Source organism: Stegostoma tigrinum, chromosome 1 (assembly GCF_030684315.1).
Source record: "Stegostoma tigrinum isolate sSteTig4 chromosome 1, sSteTig4.hap1, whole genome shotgun sequence".
NCBI classification, from domain to species: domain Eukaryota; kingdom Metazoa; phylum Chordata; class Chondrichthyes; order Orectolobiformes; family Stegostomatidae; genus Stegostoma; species Stegostoma tigrinum.
This window is the reverse complement of record NC_081354.1, coordinates 63,799,173-63,817,517: the sequence shown is the minus strand read 5'-3', so window position 1 is coordinate 63,817,517 and position 18,345 is coordinate 63,799,173. Positions and strand designations below refer to the sequence as shown.

At 39.4% G+C, this 18,345-nt stretch overlaps 1 protein-coding gene across 1 annotated transcript in view; it reads right to left on the bottom strand.

Annotated features, from left to right (window-relative positions):
- larp7 (La ribonucleoprotein 7, transcriptional regulator) overlaps positions 1 to 18,345 on the bottom strand; it is a 33,427-nt gene that overhangs the window by 7,474 nt on the left and 7,608 nt on the right. The window contains exons 5-11 of the mRNA XM_048533394.2: positions 17,955 to 18,119; positions 17,612 to 17,714; positions 17,189 to 17,527; positions 16,955 to 17,093; positions 10,972 to 11,126; positions 3,484 to 3,608; positions 177 to 336 (exon numbers count right to left, since the gene is read on the bottom strand). Of these exons, the coding sequence (XP_048389351.2) occupies positions 177 to 336; positions 3,484 to 3,608; positions 10,972 to 11,126; positions 16,955 to 17,093; positions 17,189 to 17,527; positions 17,612 to 17,714; positions 17,955 to 18,119 (1,186 nt within the window). The remainder of the gene's footprint in view (positions 1 to 176; positions 337 to 3,483; positions 3,609 to 10,971; positions 11,127 to 16,954; positions 17,094 to 17,188; positions 17,528 to 17,611; positions 17,715 to 17,954; positions 18,120 to 18,345) is intronic.

Sequence of the window (18,345 nt, the reverse complement as noted above, 5' to 3'; positions counted from 1 at the left end):
ATGTTATATAACAAAATTCCTAGAAATCTTCTGAAAATGGTGACTTACATCGAATACACTGGAGGGTATTTTGAGAAATAATTCTCAATGTAAGATAACAAAATAGGCAAAGATATTTTCTGAAATGGAGTTGTGTTTCTGTGGAAAGCCAGATATTGAAAATTTATCAAGCAGACCTGAGAGAAGTTCAAGTTTCCAGTTGTACTTGTTCTGTATTTCTCGCTGTGCCCTCATCACAGTCTGGGCATCTGCAGGAGTTTTAAACCGAGCATGTCCCTCAGTATCACCTTCAAGCAGGTCCACGTACAAAACCTCTGATGTTTCCAACAAAGCATCCTTCATACAATAAGTAAACAGTTTATTACAGAGGAGCAATCAAAAACGTATTATCAGGAAGTGGTGGAAAGACTCAGCAGATCTGGCAGCGTCTGTGGAAATGGAAAAAGAGTTAAATGTTTCAAATCTAGTCATGTTGGATTTGAAACGTTAACCTCTTCACAGATGCTGCCAGACATGCCGAGTTTCTCCAGAATTTTTCGTTTTTACTTCAGACATTCAGCATCTGCATTGAGACAGCTGACGTTTCAGGTCTGGACACTTCTTCATAAAAATTCAGACTAGAAAAATTTTCTGAAGAAAGGTGCAGGCCTGAAATGTCAGCTTTCCTGCTCGGCCTGTGTTCATCCAGCTCTACACCTTGTTATCTCAGATTCTCCAGCATCGGCAGTGCCTACTATCTCACAGCATCTGCATTATTTTGCTTCCACAAAAAAAAAACTCATGTTTGAAATAGGAAACCAAATGAATGAAGAATCATGGTAGAGGCACACCTTCCACCTCAGTCCTATCCTCTTTCAATTTGATTATTTCAAATCAGTCTGCTTTTTAGAATGCATACACACTATTGCCAGGAAATCTCATCTAAATGATCGTTTGCGAGTTTTGAGAAGATTTGTAGCTCAGGTTGAGGTTCTGGATGTGAGTTTGCTCGCTGAGCTGGAAGGTTAGTTTTCAGACGTTTAGTCACCACTCTAGGTAACATCATCAGTGAGCCTCCGACGAAGCGCTGGTGTTACGTCCCGCTTTCTATTTATCAGATAAATAGAAAGCGGGCCATAACACCAGCGCTTCGTCGGAGGCTCACTGATGATGTTACCTAGAATGGTGACGAAACGTCTGAAAACTAACCTTCCAGCTCAGCGAGCAAACTCACATCCAAAATGATCGTTTTTCAAATGTTAGCCTGGTCTGAATATTTATACAACAGTTACTCCTGATGACTGCCTCATCAAAAAGAAAATATTCCTCTGCCTTTGCTCAGAGACTTAAAGAGTCTTGTTCTGACATGGTTTCTGCCAAAAGACCATAAGGGTGACCGGTGGCTCAGTGGTTTGCACTGCTACCTCACACTGTCAGGGACCTGGGATCAATTCCACCCTCGGGTGACTGTCTTTGTGGAGTTTGTATGCTCTCCATGTATCTGTGTGGTTTTTCTTCAGTTGCTATGGTTTCCTCCCACAGTCCGAAGACGTGCAGGTTGGGTGGTTTGGCCGTGCTAAATTGCCTAGTGTCCAGGGACGGGTAGGCTAGGTGGATCAACCATGGGCAGTACAGGGATCGGGTAGGGGGATGGTTTTGGGTGGGATGCTCTTTGGACGGTCGGTGTGGGTTTGATGGGCCAACTCGCCTGCTTCCACACTGTAGGAATTCTATGACAAGGAGCAGGAGTGGGCCCTTTGAGCCTGCTCTGCCATTCAACAGGATCATGGCTGATCCAACATTCCTTCATATCCTTTCCAGCATTTTCCCTGTAACCCTTGATTCTCGGGCTTAACAAGAATATATCTATCTCAGCCTTAAATAAATAAAGGACTCACAGCTCTTTGTGGCAGGGAGTTCCAAAGCCTCTCAAACCTCAGAAGAAAACCCTCCTCACCCAAGTCCTGAATTGGCACCTCTTTATTCCGAAACGATGCACTCTCATCCTACACTCTCCATGAGGGGAAACATCTTCTCAGCACATACCATCTCAAGCCCTGTAAGAATCCTATATGTTTCAAAGAAATCACCTTACGTTCATCTAATTTCAGTGTGTAGAGACTAACCTCCCACTAGGGATCATCCTCATGAACCTCTGAACTGCTTCCAATGAAGCAGAGATATTAACTACTGATCTTTAGATTACCTTCCACCCCGCTCTGCACTGTCTGCCGACTTTTCATTTCTGATGTTGTAAGCATTCCGGTTTTAATATCCGCCACTAGTGGACACATCTTAGCTCTCTATCCCCACCGGATTTCCTTGTCTAAATCTGTCATACTCTACATCACTTTGATACTTTTAACTTACTCCTTAAAATCTACAACTTTGACCGAGTCTTTGACCAAGCTAATATCTCTTTCCTTAAATAAAGGGGCCCAAAACTGCTCACAGAATTCCAGATGCAGTCTCACCAGAACCTTGTACAGGTCTTGTCCAATTGATATTAACTAAGCCAGCGTTCATGTGCATCAGTCCTGGGGAAATTACTGCAGTGAACTTCCACTATGTCACTCAAATGATCCTCCAATATGTCAGTGGGCTAAAGAGTCACTGGGCTGTCAAACTACCCTCATTTTAATGTCCATTTATTCCAATTAATAAGGGTCTGCAGGGAGGAAATTACACCCACCTGTTTGACTGCAGTAATCTCACTCTATAGCAATCCCACTACATTATGTGTGAAAGGTCTAGGCCCGAAACGTCTGCTTTTGTGCTCCTAAGATGCTGCTTGGCCTGCTGTGTTCTTCGAGCTCCACACTTTGTTATCTCAGTATGTGTGAAATCTCAGTTAGACTTTCTACATATCCAGCATCTATACAAACTAACTTTCAGTACAGGTCAGTGGATAGTGATCACGAATGAAAGCCCCAACAATATTTTCCATGCCTGTATAACGCCACCACTGTAGGGCTAACCAATTTGGCAGAGAGGTAGAGGACCTATATGATGCAGTAGGCCAGGCAAGAGTTGTTACGAAATGGAGGTTCAACTTTTTGTCATATTTAGAACAAACATTTGTTTAATTCGTGACAGAAGTTTTGGACTTTAGAGAAAAGGTTCCTAAAGGCGGCTCAGGGAAATGAACGACAAGGCCTTTATGAACAGTAATCAAGTCTTTGACAATCAGTCTGATTAACAAGGCTTAGATTTTTTGGAGGGATAAAGTATAAGTAGGACGGCATTCCACAAAGCCGTCTTTTTTGTGTGTGTGGGGGGGTGGTGTGGTGAAGGAATTTTAAAACTATATTCCATTGCAATGGAAAGAAAATTTCTAAACTCTACACCGAGTTCTTATCTGGAAGTTGCAACATCCACTTGGCCACAGAAAATGATTAAATACTGAGAAAACCAACTAATAGGATGTACAAAATGTTACAGGATGACAGTCTGCCTCGAGAACTGGTTCAAAGTAACAAAACTAGCTTGAGGGCACAAATTTACCTTGATCCGTTTCCTGCCCAGCAGGGATTCAGTACTGGTGATCTTCACAATGACTCCACTCACAAACTGAGGCCCCAGGGTGTTAACCTTCACAGAGGGTTGGGCTCCTTCATTGTTAACCATTGCTTTAGTAAAAGAGAACAATACAGTCTGCATCAATAGCTTTGAAATTCAAGATCTTTTACTCCAACACACTCAAAGAATTCACGCATTCCACCCCATCCCAACAGCCCAAGCACAATTTTAAAGCCTTTTGTTTTTCAAAGCTATTTGCATGTTAATTGACTCACATCTTGCAGTTGATTCCCCTTAGAGAATGTAAATTCCTACAACTCTTAAAGACTATTCTAATCTTGAATGCTCCTGATTCCCAATGAATTTGATTAGTGAGAAGCAGAGACACAGAGGTGAGGGAGCCTCGGGTTTGACCTGTATGCAGTCTATATGGGGTCACTCAATCTCTCGCCAGTAATGGTACAGCTATCACAATTCATGTTAGTGCCCCCAAATTTTGGAGGGGCTGAGAAGAACAGCTTCAGTCTAATCTCTGTACAGAACTTATTTGGAAGGATTTGTACATTACACGTTTAGCTCCATCCACATAAAGCAAGGTCGGGTTTGGCCTATGCGTGTTGTATTTCCCACCAAACAGGACAATGTTCAAAACACGTCACATCAAGACTCTCAGGTGAATAGTGACAAAGTGCCTGATGCCAATAATTGTCTAAAGAGCCAAAGTCCAGCACTGACAATACTGACAACATCTGGCTTTTACATACCAGCTTCACAAGGGCATTAGAGAACAAAATATGAGATATGGCTAGTTAACATGCTATTAGATGACAAAAGACTTGGTCAAAGTTGTAGATTTTAAGGAGCAAGTTAAAAGTATCAAAGTGACGTCGAGTATGACAGATTTAGACAAGGAAATCCGGTGGGGATAGAGAACTAAGATGTGTCCACTAGTGGTGGATATTAAAACCGGAATGCTTACAACATCAGAACTGAAAGGTCGGCAGACAGCAGAGCGGGGTGGAAGGTAGTCTAAAGATCAGTAGTTAATATCTCTGTAAGGATAGAAAATACCCTAAAATGTCACATTTTCCCCAATGTCACAACTGCTTGTGGCATCCTGGACTTCAGCAGCAATGTTACAAGGCACATAAAGCTCTTGTGGGCAGTGACCACACTTTGTAAAACTCGGGGAGCAAGCAGGTATATAGAGGAAAAAAAATTATATAATCCCTAGAGTGCAGAAAGAGGCCAATCGGACCATCGAGTTTTCATCGACCCTCCAAAGACCATCCCAACAGACCTAGGTTCTCCCAACCCCTCCCCATAATTCCACATTCACTATGGCCAACCCACCTAGCCTGCACATCCCTGCACAGTACGGGGCAATTTAGCACTGCTAATCCACCCAACCTGTACATCTTTGGGCTGTGGGAGGAAACCAGAGCATCTAGAGGACGTTGTGGTGACTCAGTGGCTAGCACTGCTGCCTCACAGTGTCAGAGACCTGGGCTCGATTTCAGCTTTGGGCATCTGTCAATGTGAAGTTTGGACATTCCCCCAGGGCCTGCAAGGGTTTCCTCCGAGTGCTCTGGTTTCCTCCCACAGTCCAAAGGTGTGCATGTTTGGTGGACTGGCAGTGCTAAATTGCCCATAGTGTCCTGGAATGAACAGGCTAGGTGGATTAACCATGGCAATGAGAGAGGTTATGGGGCTGGTAGGATGCTCTTCGGAGGGTCGTTGTTGACTCACTGGGCTGCATGGCCTCCTTCCACACTGTAGGAATTCTATGAACATGCAAACTCCACAAACAATGTTGCCCAAAGCTAGAATCAAACCCAAGTCCCTGGTGCTGCGAGTCAGAAGTGCTGACCACTATGCCAAGAAGACAAGCATTTGAGAATAGCAAAAAATGTCTCTGTGCAGGCACCTATAGCTTCTCTATCCTCTTCCTTAGTGTGTCACCTGACTTCCACCACCTCAAAACCACACTCTATAAAGTCCTGTTAAGCTCACAGCCTCTCCACCTTTATGCAATTCCTTAAAAATTGTCACTTTAACCAAGTTTCTCGTCCTATCTGCTAATATTTCCCTAAAGTTGATGTCAGTCTTTTTTGATAATGCCTTTGTTAGCCAAACAGAATATTTTTGTTGGCCGAACATTACTTATACATCACGTGCTATTGACTACACCAGAATTATTTTCATATTTATCAAATCTGTCATAGAATTGTAGAATCACCATGGTGCAGAAATAAATCATTTGGCTCTTCTGAAGAGCCCATCACCCCTCCACGCTATACCCATAACAATGCATTTCCCGTGGCTAATCTACCTAACCTGTCACCTTTGGACTGTGGAAGGAAATAAGAGCATCTGGTGCAAAGGGAGCTTTTTGTCACTAAGGGTTTAAATTGATTCATTGAACAAATTTATTTTGCATTCAGGTAAATCAGCAATAATTTGAAGTAACTCTAACAGCAATTGCAGCTAAATGCAGCACTGACAAGAATAAAAGAGAATTCGCCTAAATCCTTTCATCCAAATGGAAATAAATTGCAAAATAACTCAAATTATATAGTTGATATAAAATGTACCAATTGTAATTCAATACTAGTTCCAAAGACTTTTCTCCTCCTTTTGATCGAACGCAGCTGTTACTCTTAAGAGCTTTGACATAAAATGACTGAAAAAATCTGGACCCACCTGTATGGATTCTGTTTGCCCAATATGGAATATACTGTCTTCCCTCAGGTTGGATATTCCACTCACCTCAAGTAGAGGCTTCAATCCTATGTGTATAAATCCAACACCACGGTCTAAGGTATTTTTATCCAAGTTATCAGAACCTCCCTGTGCTTCAAATATTATCCTGTACAATTAAGAAATGTCCTTGGATTGTTTGCTGGGTAGAGTCAAACTCCAATGTTTGTTTCTTCATATGCTACTGTACAGAACCGAATTGCTTCAGTGCTAATGTATGTATATAATGGCATTTTATGAATGAAGTATATTTTTGAAATAGAAAAAAAAAGTGCTGGTGAAATCTTAATTAGCAGCCCCCATTACTGGTTCAACTGGTTTTACATGTTAGAACTTCGGCCTGCAGGAATATCAGTAGTCCGAGTTAATAACATGTCAACGCTGAAAAACTGGTCTTTTTATGTAGATCCCATTATTTGACCAGGCCTGGTTAAAAAGCATTAATGGTGCCCTGGTTACAAAGGGATCTAACTGGTTCAGGTGTAGTATTGTTAAGTATGTTATCAAGAACTGCCTTTGCTCTTGACTTACAGCTGGAAGTCATGTAAATTCCATTACCACGCAAAGACCTAATCGCTCACCGAATATTGGGAGGACTGACGAGCAGGGGATTGAGCTTTTGCTTGGCAAATGGATGGTGTTTGAAACTCCTTACTAGTCATTGTAAAATGCAAGATTTTTGTTTGAGAAAAAACCCTTGACTATAGTATGAATATATATCATGTCTCCCATTAAGCTGCAGTTCCACCAGTTGTAGAGAAACGCTTTTCTACAACCTAACAAAGACAGGTTTAAAATTCAGTACATGATTGTGTGTGTCCAAATACCCAATCATGTCGAGGACATGACACCAAACCACACCAGCCTGGTCTGAGATGCCATTTAGGTCATAGGAATCTCAAGTCATCTGAAGGAATGGCCAGCCCTGTACCAAGAAGGTCAGTGTCCCCCACTGACCTTCAGTGTCACCATACCTTGATGATATCTCACACTTGTTCTGTCTCTGCTAATATATCCACCTCCCACCAAGGCACATGATCCAGCATACTCATTGCCTGAAACATGAACTTCACTCAAGCTCACTGGCTCCATGTCTCCACACCACAAATGCTCCAGGGGAAAAAAAAAGAACTTTTAAAACAGTTTGCTAGCCTTAATTTCTTTCTCCACACTTAAAACTGACACAAAATGTCATTTCACATCTCTGCCATCTCTTGAGGTTCAACATTCAGATGGCCTTGTTGATCTTTAAGTGACCCTATTCTCTCCCTGTCTGCTCCTTTGCTCTTAGTAGAATCCTTAACTTTATCTGCCAAGGCTTTTTCATATCCCCCTTTTGCCCTTCTCATTTCCCTCTTAAGAGTGCCCTTACACCTTTTATGCTCTTCGAAGGATTCATTTGATGCCAGCCTTCTATATGTAATATATGACTCTTTCTTATTCTTGACCAGAACTTCATAACCTTTATTCATCCATTATTCCCAATTCTTGACAGTCTTACTCTTCACTCCGAGAGGAATTCAACACCTCCGAACTTTCATTACCACACTTTTGAAAGCCTCCCACTCGTCAGTTGTCTCTGTCAATCATCTACTCCAGTGAACTTTTGCAAGTTCTTGTCTCATACTATTAAAATTTCACTTACTTTAATTAAGAACTTTAAATTTTATGGAAGATTTATCCTTTACCTTAACTATTTTGAAACTAAAATCCCCTAATATTATAACCCTATTATTCCTACAATTCTCTGAGATCTCTTTATGTATTTGTTCCTCAATTTCTCTCTGACTATTGGGGGCTGGGGTGCCTATAATATAAACCCATCAAGGAGATCATTCGTCTCTCATTTCTAATTTTCATATATTTTCAGTGGATGGACCCTTAGAATGTTATATAAACAAACATTATCCTACTACCAGCAAACATTAAAAAAAAGGGAACAAAAAAGTTTTCCTTCCTTTCTTTTCCTGGTAGGAGAATGCCATTGTTTTTCAATTCTTATTTGATTCTAACTGATATTGTCTGGGCAATTGTCCACAATGTGTGTGTTTACACATGCTCTTGCTGACTTTTTGATGAAGCACTCTGGCACATTTCATGCTGACGACCCCAAATATATATGTATTTGACTTGGCTGAAAAGCATCTGAAAACAGAGGAAGAGAACCTCCAAAATGTTAATTGGAAGCTGCAACCTTCCAAGCACAGTGACAAAATCTAACCAGTAGTGCCACAAGGGATTAACAAGCAACAAAAGTGTAACAGTAACAGATGTAAAGAATGCAGCCATGCAGAGAATCATGTCTGAGAAGTAGCACAGAGGTGACTTAAGGATAATTTCAGGGTCCCACATCAATGAGTATCTTCTGTTAACAGGAGAAAGATAGAACTGAGACACTCCAGTTTTATTTTTTATTTTATTTTATTATTTTTTAAAGTGGAGGTATATAAGATTGTAGTTGGGTAGGGGAAAATTGACGTAGAAAACAGGGGAACTGTGGAATTAGGAACTTTCCGAATGGCAGACAGGGCTTGAAGGAGTGAATGGCCAATTTAGGTCCCAATTAATGTCTCAAAATTCCTTTCAATCAGAAAATTCTGCAAACCCCTCTCCTCTGGCCCTCACAATTGTTTTAAAAACTTAATTTAGTTAATGACCTCACTCTTAACTGAAATAGGTCATTCCTATACCTCTATCTAGGTCACTCTACACACCTCAAAGTAAATCTTTGTTCAGCTTTCTGAACAAAATAACAAATCAAGAATGTCAAATATTTAGAATCACAGCTCTTACTTATTACTCATGTTAACAGGAGCAGGACTAATTTGACACAATAGTACATCTGCAGCATATGCCCCTAGAAAGGTGCTGCCTGTTCTGCCCATTTCTAATGTACACGTCACTCAGCCACAAGCAATTCAAACAAGGATTGCGCTGAGAGGTATGATAAAACAAATACTGCTATTCCCTGACGTAGCCCTCACCCAATTGTAGAATATAAAAGTTAATAAATGATAATCATAATTATAACGTCCAAGGTAGTCAAGGGGCCCAAAATTCTACGCAAGATTCAGTTCTTCCATGCACCAAGTTACATCACATGCACCATTCCGGCTGACACCTTTAACACCCTTTTCACTGTCTAGAGAGAGAGATAATGGCACCTACTTCGCATTCCTCAATGTTGTCAATTGGTCAGAATTATTCATCACTCAAGTGCTGCAGTTTAAAATTAACCAGTTCAGATCTGCTGGATTTTGATAAAGATTTTCAAAGTTTAATGATCATTATTGCACCTTACAGCTAAACAAAACCAATCCAGTTGATTTTTCGTGCGAATATCTGAAAAAAAAAATCAGTCTCTCGGCCTTAAATTTAAACAACTAAATAATAGCTATGCAGTCATCAATTCAAGTTGAAAATGGAGGCAGATTTTTACTTTTTAAACTGGCAATCAAAACTTGTGATCTCTCCGTAGTGCTTTTTATTGGTAAAATGTAGAGCACTATTAATAATACTCAGTGTACAGTGTATGCAAACATAACCATGTCTGTATTTGGATAACCGAGATTGACCCATAAGTAGAAATTGAAAGAACTGCGGATGCTTGTAAGTCAGGAACAAAAACAAAGTTGCTGGAAAAGCTCAGCAGGTCAGACAGCATCTGTGAAGGATCATCGGTTCCCAGGAAGGGTCACCGAACCAAAAATGTTAACTCTCTTTTCTTCCTTCACAGATACTGCCAGACTGCTGAGCTTTTCCAGCAACTTTGTTTTTTGAAGTCGATAAATAGCTTGAATCTTGATTTCACCACTAATGTTTTCCCTTGAGTAGCATGGATGCAGGTAGTTATGGGGTGGGTCTCTAATGAAGGGTCTAGGCCCGAAACGTCAGCTTTTGTGCTCCTGAGATGCTGCTTGGCCTGCTGTGTTCATCCAGCTTCACACTTTGTTATCTCCTTACATGTAGACTTCTTTCAGCGACTTTAATTATAAATGGCAGAAGATGTTCTAACGTGATTAGCTGTTCCCAATATGTATTTGTGATTTGATTAATTATTTCTATAGTAATTGTAAAATATCATAACATAATTTGTGCAGCATACATAATGTAAGAGTTATCACTTTTTCAAGTAGTTTTATTTTTGTCAATCCTGGAAACTGGAGGTGGCATATGGCCCTTATTGATCACTTAGTTGGCCCCTCAGTAAGCATTCAATGTGCCATCTTTCCTGACTGGCAAAAAAACTGGAAAGAGTCAGGGCATCCTCCTGAATCCTTCCTGTCTCCCAGTGTATCTTTAAACAGGGCATGGCAAATTCTACCTTGCAGTTTAAAAGTACAGTGTTGCATTATCCATTCATTCTTGGATTCTTTCAGCTCTCCCACCTGCACTGGTGGCATTAGCAAACATGGGGAGCCTCGCTTAGAAGGTATAGCAAAAAAGAAAGAAATGCACCATTACAGCATTTTTCACAAGACCATCAAGTATTCAACAACCAGTGAAGCACTTACGAAGTGCAGACACAGCTGCAATGTCAGAAACCATGAATGCAAATAGCCAGTTTGTCACCATGCATTGCTGTAATATCTTTCCAAATGGAAAATAAATTAAAGTGTGAACAAATAAGAGAAAAATGTGCAGTCATATGATTAACCAATTTCTATGACACATATGCTTTTGGTATCATGTAACAGATGCACAGAAACCAACCTTTATTGTTTTCAAGTTCTTCTTTGTTTTTGACTGTCACATCCATCAGCTCTCCACCATTTTGCTGTTTGATTTGTAGCATAGTTTTCTTTAAAGTGGACATGCTGGACTTCTGCAACATTAAGTACTCTTGTTTCAAATCCATCCACTCTTTCCTGGCCAAAAAATTATATGTATATTTGACATGTAGTCTTAATAATATATTCTCATTGCACTATGACTGCAAATTACACACCCCTTCAACAACTGTCTCGTGACCAGTACAGCAAAATAAATGCAGTTTCAGTTTCTCACCCACTACCTCTTACCCAATGTAGCCATTTTGTTTCTTTATGCTTTTTTTTGTTGTTTTTTGTTTTTTAAATCCTGAAAGTTACTGGTGGTAACAGAAAATGAAGAAGCGACCCAACCCGAAACATCAACTTTCCTGCTCCTCTGATGCTGCCTGGCCTGCTGTGTTCTTCCAACTCCACAATGTGTCATCTCCGATTCCAGCATCTTCAGTTCTTACTATCTCGGAGTCAGTAGTGGTGGATTATTTAACCAGACATTAGGGTCCGGTTGGGTTAAATTGATTGTCGAAATTTAGCATAAGACAAGCACAAAGAACCTTTTCAGAGTTACCAATTCAAACTAAGCAGATGGAAAAAGAACAGCATAAAAATGATATGCACAAGTTGTGAACTTTTCATTGTTACTTCTTAAAATAGACTGAAAAACCGTAAAGACTAACCAAATCAAACTGACAGGACATGTAGGAAAACAAGTAAACTATCTTCCACTTCAAACAGTAGATGGCTTGGCAGTCAATTAACTTGAGTAATTGCTGGACAAACATGCACTTAAAAACCAGATTGCTCAATTTCAAAGTTCATATATGGCAATCCGGAAAAATTAATTCTTTTCTTTGGTGTATCCTGGGGGACCTTAGTCGAAGAAAATTCAGCTTTCAGAAAATTTTTGTTATCTTCCCAGACTTAGTCTTTGTAAGAACTAAAACAGTAGTTACTGGAAAAGCTCAGCAAGTCGGACAGCATCGGTGAAAAAAAAAATCAGTTCATGCTTCGGGTCTGGTGGCCCTTCCTCAGAAGGGCATCCTCAGTTCTTGAGGTTTTCATTTAGTCTTTGTAAGGTTCTGTCAGATCACTTGGAACGTTTGACTGGTTACAACAGAATTGTAATGGTTCAAAGTATGATACCTAGATAAGTATCAATTTTTATTAATAGTTTCAAAAGAATATGAAACCCTTGTCATTGTATATACTGCCTTACAAAGGTGGTTCATGATATTTCACTCCAGTTACTGAAATCAATAACTTCCAAATGTTGAAGAACACAGCAGAAATCACTCTACCACTCAGAAACAAGATGAATTAATTTGTGAAAAATATCCTCAGCAGGACTCGCTCAGAAAGAAATAGAATTCACCAGAAGGAACTCCTGTGAAACACCAATAATGCAAGTTTCAGAATGTTGACTCAGCTATGAAAGGGCAGTGATGCAGTCAATTCAGAAAGGCATTTGTCAATGCGTTTGTGTTCCCATACGACTGCTGATCTTGTCCTTCTGACTGGCAAAAGCAACTGGTTTGAAGAGTTTTGCAGCAACCTACTGAAATGAATCCTGTGGGTAGAACATCTCTGTTACAGTGTTATCATTCTAGAGACTGCAGTTATTTAATGATTGAGGAAGGACTGCAAATTCCTTTGTCCGAACTGCTATTGAGTTTAGAGTTTTGTTGCAGCTGCAATCATTCATGCCAGCATAGATTCATTCATCATCTACCTAACATACCCAGTAAAAATTGGAGTAACTTTAGGAGCATCAAGATTTAAACAATATGCTGCAGAATACAGAATCCCCAACCTTCTCCATTTATGCTTGAATGATGATGCATTCATTATAACAAATGATGATTTAGTCCATTTGAAGTTGGAATGCTCTACATTTATAAAAATTATCCTTTGCTCTATAGTATGGTCTGAATTTCTAAAGGATCTGTTATGTTAACTCTGCCCTCTCTTCACAGATGCAGCCAGACTCACTGAGTTTTTCCAAAAATTTCTGTTTTTGTTCCTGACTTTATTGACTATCTTTAATTGTGCAGAGTGTGGCTAAGAATCAACCACATTGCTGTGGATCTGGAGTCACATGTACACCAGACCAGCTATGGACAGATTTCTTTCTCCAAATGACATTTATTGACTATCTTTAATTGTGCAGAGTGTGGCTAAGAATCAACCACATTGCTGTGGATCTGGAGTCACATGTACACCAGACCAGCTGTGGACAGATTTCTTTCTCCAAATGACATTAGTGAACCAGACAAGTTTTTTTCAACAATCAACAGTATTTACTTGGGTGCTCTTGGCCTCGCTTTTTATTTTAGATTTTTATTGAATTCAAATTTCCCATCTGCCATGGTGGAATTCAAAGCCTTGTTCCCAGAACATTAGCCTGGAGTTCTGGATTAGTAGTCCAGTAACATTTCCAATATGCGCAACTTCTACCTTTTCACACATACTATATAACTGATGGCAAAATTATTAGAAAACATTGAACATGGTAACCTAGACATCAGTTTGGAAATAAGCCATTCTGCGATTTTCACTAACATACTACTTAGCAACACCTCCTGAAAAATGCATGAGCACAGCCTGCTCTGGCATCAAGACTGCTTTCCCCCCAGACACTAAAAGAAAGAAGAGAGATAACGGGACCTGCAGATACTGGAGAATCCAAGGTAACAAAGTGTGGGGCTGGATGAACACAGCTGGCCAAGCAGCATCTCAGGAGCACAAAAGCTGACGTTTCGGGCCTAGACCCTTCATCAGAATGTCCCTTCATCTGATGAAGGGTCTAGGCCCGAAACGTCAGCTTTTGTGCTCCTAAGATGCTGCTTGGCCTGTTGTGTTCATCCAGCCCCACACTTTATTAACAAAAAGAAAGAACATTGTTTAATTTCTTCTTGTAGCAACACAACAGAGACTGACAATTTCATTAGAAAAATCATGCATTTCAAAAGTGATGCACTGTTGAATCTCAGTGGCTCCCAATGAATTAATTCAGGCATTGATTCTTTTAAGAAGAACCTGCTTCTGATAATACATTTTGCTTAATCTTTGTTATAGCATGCCTCTTGGTTTCGGTATTTATCATCAATGTATCGGGTGCATATTCTGAATTACATCTGCATTACTTGATACAAACTACAGTACATGAATTTCATATCTGGAATGTATGTTATCTGCTCCTGATGATGGGAGAATAGAATTTCGCTAAGTTGTGATGCCTCTGCAGTCAAATAGACTGACAGTGTGAACTGATAAAGGCTGGCGTAAATAAGAACCACTGTGAAGCAGTGCAACATTTCCACTACCACATCAAGAAGTGAAGTTTAAAAGTTAAGGAAAAGTAACGAAAAGTAATGGAGCACCACCAGATTATAGCCATCCTGATTCAATTTGACATCTGCAAGTACTCTTACAATTGTATAGATTGTAGTACATGTTAGTGATGTCTAGAGTTTTCATGATTTATAATAATGCTAAAACTATACCCCATATATCAATTGCAGAGGATAAAATATCATATGGATTAATAAATGCAAATGAAAGGAGTTAGTTTACTGATGTTAATTTCCCTCACTGCATATTCTGGACTAACATTCATTGAAGGTAACATTGTATGCAATGTGACAAACCTTAACAGTTGCAAAAATCTTACTTAATATCTTTAATCACGATTTTAACTTTGATGCATTCTCCAATGTTAACTATTTGATTAAGTTTCTGCTTCACAAATTATAAGGACAGCACAAAGACGTTTCATTTCAAATTATGTATTTTATGAAAAGTTGTTCAAAATAGTTTTCCTCACAAATGTTTTAAGATTTGTACTCTTAAAAAGATTAAGTGAATCTTAGGCAACTCCCTGCTTTTAATAATTAACTGCAAATGTTCAGAACAATATGCAACAGAGCCACATTGTCTAGAAAAAAAATGTGTTAATATATCATTGTGTAGACTATCTTAATACCATTAAAGAAAAGGAGATACTGCATTAAGAACAGTCAGCTTTCTGGTAATGGCACCAAATGCTGCTAATTACAGCTTATTAACATGCCAGCACCACCCACTGAGGTAAACAAGTTTAGATACATCACCTAAACAATAGAAATTCAAATGAACAGCCCCTTTGGAAAAGGTGCCTCATTTAAATCACTTTACCTGGAACAAATATAAATACCAGCAAACTCCAGCAATCATTTAAACTGGTCAAGAGAGGATAAGCAAGAACATACTGGCAAGTATATCAACTTTAGCTTGTGGTTTTGTATTTTTTTGTAGTGCAAGTTCACTGATATTAATTCACAACAATGGAAGAATTTTCAATGTGTCCCCTGTTACGTCAACATTGAAGCCTTTCTGTCATTTAAAAGTTGAGTAAGTGCTTTCATGTTGAAGTGGCAGTGGATACTTGTTTCCTTTTTTTCATATATTCTTGGAAAAGTAATTGGAAATGGTTACTTTGTGAAACTTCTGTGGTGGTGGAGCTGAAAGGAACTTTTACGTAGTTTGTACTGAAAAAGGCGGATAGCGGCTACAGTGTATAACCACTGCAATCGTGCAATGCTGTTTTTTTTAAACACTGGTATTGCACTTCAGCAATGGTGATGTACTGTCCAGTACCGTCATGAAGGTTGCTTGTAATCATATTTGCAGCTCAATTGCACCAGGTTGGGTTCAGAGCCAACCTTCCTCTTTGTCCCACCAAAATCTAAAATTAAACTTAAAATTAAACTGTTGCTAGTTACTCCAACAAGTGAAGCTTGCTGTCACTTAACAATAGTAAGTACTCACATGTTGGAATCTCTAGTGTACAGGTTTTAACATACTGAAACTTCCCTCTAGGGTAAGTTAGAAAACAAGCAACATTTTTGCCAGAACTTTTACTCCATGATGGCATCTTTTAAAGAACTTTGCTCTTATTGAAAAACATTGACATCAGATGCCAGAATATAATCCTCCGTAAACTGCACTACAGTCTTGTTGTTTCAGATATCCTAATATGCAAGCACTTGCTGTGCATGTTTTACAAATAAGTGCTTATCATATTGGGATTTCTGATCACAACTGCAGTCATCGTATCCCATCAGGTGGGCCAATTAAGGTGATTCAATGCTGGAGGTCAACATTTTTCAAAACTTTTGGGGTTTTTTCTATCTATATGTATGGGCTTGGTAATAAGGTGATGTTACACGTATTTAGAGGTATTTAATTGACTAGACGAAAGACTTGCTTTATGGAACCTCTAACATGTCAGTACTTTTTTTATGTTCCAAGTAAGTGCTCTCATGTTGGGATTTCTACTGCACAGATGCACCACCAAGTTTGAGAGGGTTGTAAAATTCAATTTTAATTTTCTGACCATTTCTTTTGGTTTGACAGTACATTCATGTTCCAGGAGTTGCACTGATGACTTGAAATTCAAAATGTGGCAAGAACTCCTAACATACAAGCACTTCCTGTTACCTGCTGAAGTAAGTGCTTTTATGTTGGGAATTCTTCATCACACCGTGCAGCAATTAGAAGCAACACTTCCAAGCAACATCTACTGATTTTAAACTTGTGATGTGGAACCTCTAACATGTGAGAACTTGCTGTCATCGCAAGTAAGTGCTCGCTTGTTGGGATTTCTACCTCGCATCCTGCAACTTCATAGTAATGGAGAGGTTCATGGTAGTTTTGAAGCACCAACATGGGAAACTTGCTGTAAGTGCTGTAAGTAAGTGCTTCATATTGGTGTTTTAAAATTTACAAAACGTGTAGCACACTTTGGCATGTCAATTCACAGGGCTAGTTAAACTGTGCCAACCTGGCAAGGAAAACTGGCACAATGGTAGATACCAGTAACTAGCAAGGTTTGATGCGTAAATTCAGCTGGAAGTGATGGATTAATTGGGTTACTGAATTTCACTTACTTGGATAAAACTCTGAGAGGAATAACTTCTTCTTCTACCTTGTGCCTATCTTTGTGTTTCTTTTTCCTTTTTCTCTTGCTTTTCGACAGGGACTCATCCTTCTTGTCTCCAGAACCACGCTCATCTTCTGTTGAAATATCTTCAAAAAAATGGAAGTGCAAGTGCAAACTGGAAATTGCTTTTGAAAATAATTCACTTTTATAGCAAAATTTTCAGGAAAGGATTTAATCATACCTTTAATGTCTTTTTCACTATCTGTCTTCTCTTTTTCTCTGTCACTGATTTTTCTCATTTTTGCAGAGGATCCTTCATCCAGCTTTCCAGGGCTACTTCGTTTCCGCTTTCTTCGACTGGTCTCTTCAGTTTTATCTCGTCTCCGTGTCTCACCTTTTGACTTACTTCTGCTGAGATCTGCAACATCATTTTCTGAACAGTCCGATGTCATTCTGCTCCCCTTTCCTTTGTCCAGGCTGGGGTGGGACTGTTCCATTGGCTCTGCAGTTGACTGGTTTTCTGATTTTCGAGGTTTCTTTTTTTTCTTTTTTTTCTTCTCATCTGTACTTCTGTTTGTATCTGTGAAGGTTGTGTGTGTATTAAAACCACTTGTATTAAAACCACAAAACTCAAGGAAAATTTTAATTTCTTGCTGTTACATACCAACATTGTCAGTGGAGCTGAACACAGGAACTGGTTTATTTTTTACAGTTTTGGGGAAAACTCCAGGCTTTCGTGGAGCATCTTCTGGTGGATTGTTCAACAGCTTGGAAGATATAAAATTGAGAAGACTTCAATAGTTTTGAAAAATAAAATGTTCGCTCAGTTAAAATTTTGTCTTGTTTTTAATTCTGTCTATTCTGCATTTTATAAGACTTTGTGGTGGGAAGGGAGTCAAACTTGCACATGCGTGGGATCACTAGTGGCAGAGTGAGATCTGGAATCCTCCTGGCCATCAAATTATGAAAGGTTTTATCATGCTATGATCTACCAGGAGGGCATTTACCTCAATAGCTTTTTGAGCTCCTGATGCAGTTTCAAATTCCACAAAGGCAAATCCTTTTGGGTCACCAGTTGTTTTGTAACGAGGGATGCTGATGTAGACGACATTTCCACATTTACTGAACACTCTGTCTATCCAACCATGTGAAACGTTTCTGGGTAGCAACTCCTTAAAAGAATAAGTAAGATTTAAAAATAAGGTGCTGATAGCATCTGAAGCACATGAGCAGGAAATTATCCTCACTGATTATTTACACGATACTACCAATACATTAAAAGATTTTTGTCTGGGTTCAGAAAATTTTAACTGGGACGAGGAATGGAAGCAAGCAAGATGCCCAAGAAATTTACGTTTAGGTAAAATAAATGCTGCAGCAAAGTGAGGTTGGGGGTGA